The sequence below is a fragment of the Siphateles boraxobius genome, unplaced genomic scaffold, assembly GCF_051911475.1.
Source record: "Siphateles boraxobius isolate OS27281-9 unplaced genomic scaffold, OSU_SipBor_1 3, whole genome shotgun sequence".
Classification (NCBI taxonomy): Eukaryota; Metazoa; Chordata; class Actinopteri; order Cypriniformes; family Leuciscidae; genus Siphateles; species Siphateles boraxobius.
In genome coordinates, this window is record NW_027508919.1 from 3,256,695 (window position 1) to 3,269,415 (window position 12,721).

The 12,721-nt window shown below is 37.6% G+C and overlaps 1 protein-coding gene across 4 annotated transcripts in view; it reads right to left on the bottom strand.

Moving 5' to 3' along the window:
• loxl3a (lysyl oxidase-like 3a) overlaps nt 1-11,929 on the bottom strand; it is a 33,041-nt gene extending 21,112 nt beyond the window's left edge. For 2 of the 4 annotated variants that reach the window (XM_077247387.1, XM_077247389.1), the window contains exons 1-7: nt 11,573-11,675; nt 10,273-10,604; nt 9,961-10,124; nt 7,322-7,539; nt 1,108-1,300; nt 779-959; nt 372-526 (exon numbers count right to left, since the gene is read on the bottom strand). In XM_077247387.1, the coding sequence (XP_077103502.1) occupies nt 372-526; nt 779-959; nt 1,108-1,300; nt 7,322-7,539; nt 9,961-10,124; nt 10,273-10,567 (1,206 nt within the window). In that variant the 5' untranslated portion in view covers nt 10,568-10,604; nt 11,573-11,675. Of the gene's footprint in view, nt 1-371; nt 527-778; nt 960-1,107; nt 1,301-7,321; nt 7,540-9,960; nt 10,125-10,272; nt 10,605-11,572 lie in introns of all 4 variants that reach the window. The other 2 variants (XM_077247385.1, XM_077247388.1) reach the window with 2 other exon arrangements.
• Nucleotides 11,930-12,721: the final 792 nt, after the last annotated feature.

Consider the following 12,721-nt stretch of genomic DNA (forward strand, 5'->3'; position numbering starts at 1 on the left):
AGGGTTTTACTGTGCATTGCATCACCTATTTGAATAAAAGTGTGCTCATTTTAAGTGATTTTACAGATTTTGGTGGTGCAATGCTTTAGTTTGGAACAGCCATTGTTAGTGTTCATAGCTGAGCTAAGAAAAAGTGTAATACAATACAAAAACACATAAGCGTTAGGCGTAAATGAAGACACTTTGATGAGGGCATCAAAGATTTTCTGTCTGAGGACTTTGAAGTCTGATACATCAGAGACAGTTATGGTTATATTAAATGTTAAACGTTAGATAAAAGCAGATTCGAGGCAGTTTTTTTCTCTCTATACACTTCATAGTTTACTTGCTAGAAATAAAATAACAGTAGAATCATCATGTATGTGTCTGACCGTTTTCTCAAAGCCCATGTAGGGAATGTTGCAGATGACGGAGGCGTCCTCCATGTGTTTGCAGTCTTCAGCAGTGATGCTTTTATGAGGACAGTCCCACAGGCTCTTCTCATCACCATGACACTGAACCTCATTCATGTAGATGGGACCCATGCCTGTGGACAAGAGATCAGGCTTTGAATGGGATATCTATCTATCTATCTATCTATCTATCTATCTATCTATCTATCTATCTATCTATCTATCTATCTATCTATCTATCTATCTATCCATCCATCCATCCATCTATCCATCTATCCATCTATCCATCTATCTATCCATCCATCCATCCATCCATCTATCCATCTATCCATCTATCCATCTATCCATCTATCTATCTATCTATCTATCTATCTAGTGTTGCCCACCTTGGCCCATTCGTGCTCCAGTCAGAGCCTCTTTAGCGGTGCCGAAGCCCAGATCTCTACACACCACGCTGGCGGACTGCAGGTTCCAGCGGTCGTCACACACTGTACCCCACTCACTCCCCTTCAGGACCTCCACACGGCCCTCACCTGCCTTTGCACCGCCCTTCAGACGCACCTGAGACTGGAGAATGAGCGTGATCAATGGAAGCCATAATACATGTGTTCTTTTAATACTGTTGATATTACCTCCAGAAATTGTGATTAATGTTAATATCAAATCAGTCCATTGAAATGAATTACGTTCAAATGAATTAGCTTTATCTAATCACCATTGGATTGAGCTTGACTCTGCGTGCTCCGGCCTGTGTGAACAGTGGCCCGGGCACACAGTTGACTACAGCAGCTCCTCCATTGGAACAGGGGGCGCTAGAATTTGCTTTACTGAACTCCATCGTGCATGCTGAAAGATGAGCCTCATTTCCTGTGCAGGCCACTGAGTGGATCTTGTACACACTCTGGTGACTAAACAGATACGCAAATGATCAAATGACATACATTGTGTCCTAAAACAATAGTAAGAAATTTCAATAATATTCTGTCAGCTGAAAGAATAATTACTGCTGTATGAGCAAAATAACAACAATTTATTATGTACCACATACAGTAGGCTTATAATACACCAGAAGATGTCTTTTGAATTCTGAACCTTGCAGTGCTCAGAAAAGTAAACCCAAATGGAAAGCATGACCAATTTCTTACATTCTATCAGCTTGCTGAGAAATAGTGGCTAGTCCAGCCAGAGCAAATAGTGCATACTGATGTTGCTTTTCCACTGAAGGCCATTTAAATGTATTTATAGAGTGAACATCTATAGAGTATATTTATATATATTCCCTCAAAATATAATATTTTATTACTTTCTCCTAACTTTGGGGTGAAATATGACATGTTCTTGACAGCTTTCGAGAGATTCACCCGTCTAGCATGTAGCTCACACTGCAGTATTTGCTTTATGAAAGGAAAGATTATACAATGGTTCACCTGATTTATGACACGTTCCAGACTCTCACACAGGTGATGACATGACCAGGAGAGGTCTGGTATGGTGTAATATTACTGTAGTGAGAGAGAAGATACTTTCCTCTTGTGTGACTTTCCAGCGCAAACTTATGTATGCAATTAAATTACAGAATGAAAAAATCAAGTAAAATATTGGAGAATAAGATATATGTAGGCCCCCCAAAAAACATTTGAATGCTTAAAAATGTCTGAATGTCATTGCATTAGTTGTCAAAATATAAAACCAAGTGTCTTATGGTATATGCAAACAATTAATTTAATCTGCAAACAAATAAAAAAGAATACATTTTTGCAAAATGATACTGACATTTAAACATTTTTAGGTGTGACTTTAGGGTCCAAATCAATTTTTTAAGTTTAAGTAAAAACAGGCCTTTTTATTCAATTTCTGGGACGCACAGACATTCATACAGACATCTGAGAAGTGTAGGATATCATCCACAGTCTTGTAAATGTGCAGAATGAGCTATTTCTGAAGTGTTTCTAGCCAAGCACTTCTGGCACGAACCTGATATCAATGTCATAATTACAGAGATTTAGAGAAGTACAGTATTTTACACATTTCCTTTCAGTAAATTATGTCAGAGCTCATGATCATTTAAAAGCAGTGGAAAGGATAAAGGCAGCTTTTTCATCCACCAAAGATTACTTTGGAATAAGTCAGCTTGTAGACTTTAATATTAAGCAAAATTAAGTGTAAATTAAATGGCCTTCATATCAAGAGAAGATATTTCATCAGTCAGACTGATGAACAGCCAGTGGGAGAGTGTTTTGGAGCTCAACTTCAGCATGCTGAGGACTTGAGCTCATGTCTAAGGAGGTATGAGTCACTTATTCAGTTTAATATACACACAGAGAGTGTGCATTGGTTGAAATGATAGCTGTATTCTCACAATGCACACGTGAATTCTCTGATGCTAGCTTGTTTTTCTGTCCAGTCACAGACTGCTTACATTTCACCATCTGCTGTGAATCGGAGTAAGTGTCTGTGTTCAGATGTGGATGACTGTTTCAACACAGATGGAGGAGAGAAGCCATACAAGTACAGCAAAACAAAACAATGAAATAACATTGAACCTTCATTATGGCAACATCAAAAACCTGCCGCCACATTCTGCTGTGTGTGGTTGCCAGAGCGTTGCTATGTGGCGTTTAAGGTGTTCAGAATGTATTTAGCATGTTGTATGCAGTTACTAGGGTATTATGCGGGGTTGCAATGGTGTTGTTTGCAGCAAGAACCTTGTCTTGATTAATAAATAGATTTAAGAGAATAAAGAAGTTTTGTAATGAATTTAAACCATTTTCAACATTTTAATTTTAAAATAGGCAATAATCAATAAAAGTGAATTTGTGCATGTAACGAGGTACACTGGAGGAAAGCTTGGAGAAGCTAAACAAACTAAATACAAACTATAAGCTTCACATGGACAGTTACAGGGAAACAATACTTGACCAAAGACACATGGCAAACATGAGGGCTAAAATACACACATTGACTAATCACTAAACAAGATACATCTGTGATCATGACAGACAATTAACTAATGACAACATGACACAAGAGACTAGGGAAGCACGTGGCAGGATCACATGAGGACAAGGGCATCACACGACAAGTCAGGAAACATGACTGAAATGAAACATGAACCAAAACTAAAACAAGACATGACAGTGCTTGTGTCGAAAACGCTTGAATATGACGAGAAACACGGCAAAATGTCTCCTGTCTCATCGTAAATTATCCTATATTTTCAATTCAAAGTGGTTTGTCGAGTAGTTTGCATGACAAGATATTACTGTTGGTCGTTTAAGATTTCTATTGTAAAAACATTTGTCAAATATTAAATGTTTGCTACTTTCATCTTATCTCGCAGTCTTTCACAATTAAAGGAGACCTAGTATGCAGAACATAAATGTGTATCAACAGTGTGTACACAATCACCCTATAATGGTATAAATCCACCCACTCCTTTTTAAAATCCCTATAAATTATAAGCAGCGTCTCAGAATAAGCCGTTTGCAGTTTCTGCGCAATGGGATGTCACATAGCCTATGCTAAGGCCCCGCCCACGACTGCTGACAGACTCTGCCCTATAAGCATAGACCCGCCCTGAGTGAGCTATACACAGTCCGCCATGTTTATCTCCTCTCCAGAGTATTTAACAGCATCTTTCAAGTAAGAAATGTATTTTTATTAAAGCTACTATAGTTGTTCTGTCAAGTGTGAGTGATGTTCTGTTTTTCTTTTGTTGTTTGATTCATAACAGCATATATGTTGCTTAAATATACAGATCTAATATACACATACGATTTATTTACTTGCTGTTTACGTTCGCATAGCCAACTGTGTTTATGTGAACTTTGTGTGTTTTTCATATAGCCTTGTGTGTATTTGACAGTTTAAGTGCAATAAAGAGAACTTAGTTTAATACTTAATAAGACGTGAAAGAGAACTTAGTTTAAAACTTAATAAGACGTGAAAGAGAACTTAGTTTAAAACTCCCAGGACGCACCATCCGACATCCAAATTTCTGTGCACGTGCTTCTGATATGTGCACTCAGAAAACCATATATCATAAGTTTAGACTGATAGGGCTTTAAAACACATGCAGATAATAAACTTTCATGATGATGAAGAACTGCAATGTCATGTGAGCGTGACGACGATAGAGATGATAATCAAAACCAAAACATGTTTTAGTTTTTGGCAAAGTGACCATGCACAAGCAGGCTCCGCCCTCTTCTTGAAAGCGAGCAGCAGGTCATTTTAATTTAAAGAGACATACACAAAAACAGCATGTTTTTCCTTCCATTCAAAAATGATCTGTTGAGCTGAAACTTCACAAACACACACCTGAGAAACCAGGACCACATCAAATTACCATAACATTTTCCTATCGCTATAATATTAAATCAGAGTGAATCAGAGAGACAAATAACGCCGCAGCTCAGTATGAAATTTCCATCAGGGCCTCACTGATCTGTATTTTACATTTTTCACTGGAACAATGATAAAACTTCCTCATCCCTCACACAGTTAAAAACACGTTGGCTGGCAGCCCAGCAACATATGGAATTGATTTCATTTTGCAGGACTTTGTAAAGATTCGTCATTACTTCATGTGACAATGCATAACATCGGAGTGTTTCTATGACAGTTCATATATCCATCAAGATTCGTGTGTATGTGCTCACATTAGCTGTCAGGTTTCATAACAACATATCCTGACTTGCATAAGTGGATTCTTGCAAAAGTCTTTTTGGCAGCAGCATGTGAAGTGTATGATGATCTATAATGATTCATTGGCCGAAGATCATGAAATAGAGACATTTTCCATATTTTTTAAATGTGCCTGAACACAGTAACCAGGTATATATTTAATGGTGTATATGAGCTCTTCATCTTGAGTATTTGAGGGAATAATGGAAACTATCTATGTGGCTCTGCAGTAAAATTACAAGCAGACATCCAAATTTGAAACAATGAACATTCAATCTTTTGAATGTCTAGATGCTCTGGCTGAAACACAAACACTAAAAATAGGTTTCAAATAACATATACATAAAACTGCACAACAAGTTTCCATAAGAATCCAAAATAGTCTAGATCACAAAGACAAGTGATAATTTAGAGGAAGTCAGCTTTGAGGAATTTGAAACCGACAATCTTGCTTTTAAAATGCGGTTTTGATCACAAAGTTCCTTCAACTGTTGTAAAATACATATTTATTTTGTTTACAGCTATAACATACCTTAAATTGTCTCAGAAACTACTTGGACCACCACATTATATAACAAAATATCTAGCAGTATATTTAATAAATAAAGAATAAGCACACCATATTTCCCTATACTACATAGCTAGTAGGCGAAAAACAATATGTGACAAAAAAGTGTCTGAATTCACAGTAGGCCTACTCATAAAAGAGTAGGCAAAAAGTACCTGGATGACCTACTATTTCTGACGAGATTCTGAAGTGTGCATACGACAGACACTTTACCATCCCATGAGGCCACGGGAGAGGATTTATGAATGGAGGTGAAGTGACGCAACTGATGCTGGTAGGTCACATGATAATGACAGCATGTCGAATGTTGTATGTTTGGAATCTTGATTACATTCATACTTCACGCATTAAAGGGGTTGTATAATGCCCCTTTTTACAAGATGTAAAATAAGTCTCTGATGTTCCCAGAGTGTGAATGTGAAATTTTAGCTCAAAATACCCCATACATCAGGGATGGGCAACTCCAGTCCTCGAGGGCCACTGTCCTGCAGAGTTTAGCTCCAACCCTGACAAAAATTATTTTTTAGTAATCCTGAAAACATTGAGTAGCTTGTTCAGGTGTGTTTAATTAGGGTTGGAGCTAAACTCTGCTGAACAGTGGCCCTCGAGGACCGGAGTTGCCCATCCCTGCCATAAATCAATGTTTACAGCATGTTAAAATTGTCCCTTTTTGATGCCGAGCAAAAATGCGTAGTTTTGTGTGTGTTCCTTTAAATGCAAATGAGCTGCTGCTTCCAGCACAGAGGGCGGAGCTTCAAGAGCTTGTGTGTTAGCTGTTCGGATTACCTCACGAAGACAAGCACTAAAATGTCAGAAACTGTTTAAACTGGAGTCGGACAATGATGGAGAAACTCAAGAAAACGTGACAACATGTAGAATGCAATAGGACGTTTCTGAATGGTTAGTCGATGAATTTATGTTGCTGATGTGGAGTTAACTAATGTACTTTTTTAGCGGTTGCGCTAAAATTGCTTATTCAAAATAAGTACCCAACGTTACTCAAGAGAGTATGCGATTTCAGACACAGCCATCAAGTGTTGTGCCACTTAGTTGTTGTCAAACATTAGTTGATCATGTTCATTAAAGTGACAAACGAAACGACTCCTGTGGTTACTCTGCTAGAACACCTGTGTGGGCTTGAGGAGAACTGACATATGTCCACTAAAAATCATTAAAACCAAAGACTTTAGATATACAAACAAAGTGCACTCATTTTACTTATGTGTAACGCAATACTGTATGGCGGAATAAGTCACGCCTTGAAAAAAAAATGCTTTTTGAACACTATTCAAGCATAAGAAACTACATTTTTGTAAGATTTCATTGGTGATTTCTAATTTGAAATTTCATTGTAAGTTTGGTGAGCAGCTTTGGAGAATTTTATATTTTATATATATTTTTTTCTAATTAAGTGGTGTTCTAAGTGCAGCTTGTGTGTCCAAATGCGTTTTGTGGCCACTGTGCGTAAGATGTGTGTGTTAAATACCATCTCAAAATAATTTCAGTTAAGTTCGCCATTTGATAGACAATTTTGATAGACAACTGTTTATTCACTAAAAGACTACATTTTGTACTAATCATATTGAGCACCTTAAGTTATCAATCGAACATTTGATAAATACTGTTTTTTTTTTTGGACAGTTTGATCCTTGTATCCTTGAAACATGCCCATTACCTGCTTGGCTTCTTGGCCGTAGTTCTCTGGGAAGGGAATCCCATCATGCCACAAACCACTCGAGAGTTCTTGGTGGTCCAGCCAGTATTGCAGATGTGACCCCATCCATCTTTAAACTTCACCTCTATCACTCCCTCCGTCACAAGCATACGGCCGGCATGGGCGCCCGAGAGTGGACGCAGACGAATCTTCTCCATACGGTTTTTATCCACCTGCATCTGAAACAAATGCAACTCTACATCAAGAGAGGTAAATGTGATATAGGGTATATACTGGTTTCAAGACCAGTTTTATACTGTGTTTTTTTTTCCAAGTATGTGCATGTCTGTGGTGAAGATGAGATGAAGTCCAGTATGTCTTTCTGATAGATATAAGCCTTATATTTGTATAACTAGTCAGCACAAATCTCCAAATTCAATTTCATGCAGAGTTTTTAGTAAACGAGTCCGTCTGTTTGGCTCATGCTGGACACGAGTCATCTCACATGAGGGTTTTGGATCACTGTGGTAAGCAGCCAAACCACACCTTCATTGAGCGTTGGCTAGAATACAAACCCTCTACACCATTTACACAAGCACTTCCAAATGTCTGGCCAGAACAGTCCACAAAGTCTGCTGAGCACCTTGCCATGAGACAATCAACTGAATTTGAAACTTGGGTCTCATTCCTAACCTAAGGCTAAACTGCACAGCAAAGTAGCAGCAGACCACATCTGTACCAGTTGGCTTTCTCGGGCAATGCATTGTGAAAGTTTCGACCAAAACTTTTGTATGTTTTTGAATGTTTTTGAAAAACGCATAATGTATTAATGGTTAGGGGATACAATGTAAAGTTTGTACAGTATAAAAATCATTATATCTATGCATAAAAATCAAAAACCTAATGTGTGTAGTTATGTCATAAGTCCACACTATATTAGATAACTGACATTTCAAAACAGCAGAAAACCAAACAAATCACATTCAGTTTCAAACAAGCTTGCATTTCTATGAAACAAATAGTGAGCACATTATAATTACTTTGGGAAGTTCTCTGTTCTTTGGGAAGAACATTCTTCTTGTCAATCTGTGTTTTCGAAAACATTTGTAGATTTGGATGCGAAATCAGTCATTTGCAACATTCCAGTAAACTCAGACACATGTGATTGTGTGTAGTGACGCACAAACAGCAGAGGTTTCCAGAGGATCGTCTGACACCCACTCGTATGTGTTCTTTCAGCCTTCCGGACGAGAACACGGAGAAACCTGGCACATATACTGAGCAACAGTACTTCTGCGTGCCCTTAACTCTTCCTTCACTTTTCTTCTCACCTGCTTTTCAGTCGCTAATTCTCCAAGCTCTTGTATCTCCACATCTGTCTCTCTTTCTCTGGTGTGGTTCCAAGCAGATCATCAGAGATGAATTTACAACTGAGCAACTCTGGCTGTGGACACTCATTATGTGGATGAAGGAGAGAGAGAACAGGCGGGAAATGTCAAATGGAGAGAGAGATGAAAAGGTGAAGAGATAAAAGCAGATGATAGGAAGTTGTTAGGGTGTTTTGGGTGGTGCAAGGTGTTTGCTTATGGCTCCAGGTCGCAATAACTCATATCAGATTGCTTTTAAAAGTAACAGTCACACATGCCACACAATTTGAGCAATCATTCATATGTGGTGATGTATTAAAATTGCAAAGAAATTTTGGGGAAAATGTATGAAAAATAATCAGATTTTCCCCAAATGATGGACAACTAATAAAGAAGAGGGAAATATGCTGAATCTTTGATATAAGCGTTGCTCCTGCCCCATCTCAGTAAGCATATTCACATTTATCCTATTTTCTGTATCACTGCAAAAACTTTTTTTGTACTTATGTCGTGTTTTCCAGTACAAATATGTAAACATTTTTAAGATACATTTATCGGAGAACCAAAATGACTTCAGATTTTAAGTCTTGTTTCCTGAAAAATGAATCAAAATGAAGTGAGTCTCTACTTAAAAAAAAAAAAACGAACACGGGGACATTAAAAGTCATCAGCTTATCATGTAAACCCCCCCTTATACAATGAGGTTGATCTCATTTGTGCCCCCCTGAAAAAATTGGATGTCCGTCTGTGAATTAGTGTCTGTCGCCGGGTCTGCATGGACCCCATTGACTTCCACAGTATGGGGGAAAAAATTTACTATGGAAGTCAATGGGGGCCATCAACTGTTTGATTACCAACATTCTTCAAAATATCTTCTTTTGTGTTCAGCAGAAGAAAGAAATTCATGCATGTTTGGGGGAGTAAATGATGACAGTTTTTTTTATTTATTTTTGGGTGGTGATGTTAAAGTCCTGAGACCAAGGTGTCATTAACTTCAAGCCAATGTATTTAGAATCAAATATAAAAGTTGTGTTGATTTGTGAAGACAATCATGATGAACAAAACATGTAAGAATCACAAACTTTTGCTGGTCACAAAGCTTATTTTGTGCAATAATGCAAAAGCCAATCCAAAAATCCTAATGCATTTTTGTTGAGGGAACTAGAATGATGCAAACTTCCGGGTTGTCCTATAAATATGTAATCATGCAGCTCTCTATGTAATGGCGTTATTGTTATTTTTCTCTGTTTGCCCGCATCAGTGGCATGGCATTTGATGCAAGTGATCTTTTACCTCAATGATGTTGGATTCTGCAAAGCCCGGAAGTCTCTCGTCTTTACAGACAACCCCTGCGTCCTCTTGATGCGTGCAGTCGCTGTTCCCCCAGCCTCGGGACACACATTTCTCTATGCTGTTTTCCATTCCTCCACACATGACATTATCAAGCCAGATTTTACCTGCAGGGACATGGATATTTACCAGCTAGGTGAGTTTACAACAGGAGTTTCAGAAACTGGTTTTCAGATTTGAGAAAATAACTGAGCACGAACTCGACAAATCACAATAGAAATGTCATTTTGCTAATAAGATTTATTTGTATCTCACCATTGCCTGGTCCATACTTGGCACTGTGCGACCAGCCTAGTGCCTCCACGAACCCTAGATGACGACACAGAACATGAGCGTTGGCCAAGGTGAAGTCATCATCGCAGATAGTTCCCCACTCTCCACTGTAAAACACTTCCACTCTCCCTTCATTGTGTTTGCGGGGGTATCCGGCCAGACGAAACCTCATTTTTCCATCATGAGATGGAGAGGGGGTCTGGCTGAGACAGGAGGGCAACCAGGCGGCCCATAGCACCATAGCAATCACCGAATCCCACACTTCACCTCTCAGCATGGCTTGAGCATGTGAGAGATGAAGAGAGTAAGAGAAACTAAAAGAGAGAGTGATATACAGTATTGGCCTATACATTAATTTGCAAGGTGTGCATGAAATGATCCTAAAATAAAGGAAAACTCACTTTAAGATTCAATGTTTCCTGTTTGCAGGGCTGAAATACTATTACATTTAAAATATCACCAAGTTGAGAATTCTCCAAATATCACTCATGTTTAAAGATATAATGTTATTTTTACTTATAAACAGTGTTGGGTGTAATTCATTACTAAGAAATTAATTACTATAATTTAATTACTTTTCTTTCCCTTCCCTTGAAAAAGTAATGAATTACTCCTAATTTTTCTTTAATTTAATTACACTTACGTAATTGCATTAAATACTGTATTGAACAATTATATAAAAAACAATTCAATGTCAAATTTTAACATCTAATGATAAAATGTATAGCCTAATCTTCTCCCTTTTAAATACTTATGTCAGATCAAGAATCATTTATGCAATTTTATATTATTTATTTGAACGAATTTAAAAAGCAGTTTCATGTCTATCCTTGTATTGTTCAACTTGTCAATGTTGATATGGGATTTAGAAAGTAATTAGTAATGAGTAATACAATAATTTTTAGAGAGAATAATTAGTACAGTAATCTAATTACACTGTTGAATTTGAAATTAGTAGTAATTAATTACTTTATTAGAGTAACTTAACTAAGACTGCATGCTTATACAATTAAAATACGCAATAAAAAAATATGTGTGCACATGCACATGAATGACAGAGCATACTGTAGTTAGCTATTTCCCAACTTTGTTGGATTTACATAAATTACATCTGAACACAAGTTGGATACACTTGCAAATATTCCTCAACATATAGTTGAATATCGTCTTAACTTAAATTATTCAATTACAGAGTCTTATTTAAGATCACAACACTCATTTATAAAGTCATTCATAATAATAATAATTCATAATAATCTTATAGTGTCCATGCTCCACTTACCTGAGTCCAAGAGACAGAAACTTGCACAGGTTTTCTGATAAGTCAAGTGGTTGTGGGCTCAGATCAGATCTTCTCACAGTTTGATCAGTCACTGGAAGTTTAAAGCATCAGAGAGAGAGAGAGAGAGAGAGAGAGAGAGAGAGAGAGAGAGAGAGAGAGAGAGAGAGAGAGAGAGAGAGAGAGAGAGAGACAGAGAGATAGAGAGAGAGAGAGAGAGAGAGAGAGAGAGAGAGAGAGAGAGAGACAGAGATAGAGAGAGAGAGAGAGAGAGAGAGAGAGAGAGAGAGAGAGAGAGAGAGAGAGAGAGAGCTGACGGGATGCAGAGGTTGAACTGGAACTGCCGTATCTGTCCGTTTCACAGGTTTATTAAGAGGAGGCAGTTCTTATGTAGAGGTCTCTCTCAGAGTCAGTGAATGGAAATGTCCCGTCATCCCGTCCCGTCTTCTCCATTTCTGGCAGAAGGTTTTTTTTCATAATCTGGAAAAGACTCTCTGAGGATGCATGTGTGCAAGCAGTAGTAGGAGGAGGGATGATGAAGCATTTTCTCCACTCCCTCCTTTTAATAATATTCTTTTTCACATGCATTTTATATATAATTATTCTTGCATAAACATCAAACAATTAAAGGCCAACAGCATATTCTAGACTTGAAAATTAGACACCTCCTCACCTGTAGTCAACAATTCTCACCTCCAAATTAAGTCTAAGAACTAAGAAACAGCGTCATCTTGTGGGGAAATTAATGCTTCTCAGATAAAAAAATATCTTCAATAGTTATGATATTGGTCTGATAAAGTCCATAGTGTTTTTTTTGTTTACAAGTTAATTCCCTACACTGTAAAATCTAATTAGTTGGACTTACTTTTAAAAAAAAAAGCATGCAAACCAATTGCCTTAAAAAACAAGTGAAATAGGAATAGTATGTGGTACTGATAAATGCTTACTTAGTAGTTCACTTACACAAGAGTTCTAGTAACTAAAAAGTAACTGTAGAGAGTACTTGATAAGTTACTTTAAATAATAAAAAAAGCATCTTAAGGGTAAAATAAATAGCACTGCATCCTCTGAGTACTTCAGAACTGGCTAGTTTGTGATCGTGAGCGCACATACGTGACGTCTCAAAGTGATACCGGGTCCTTTAATGAATGA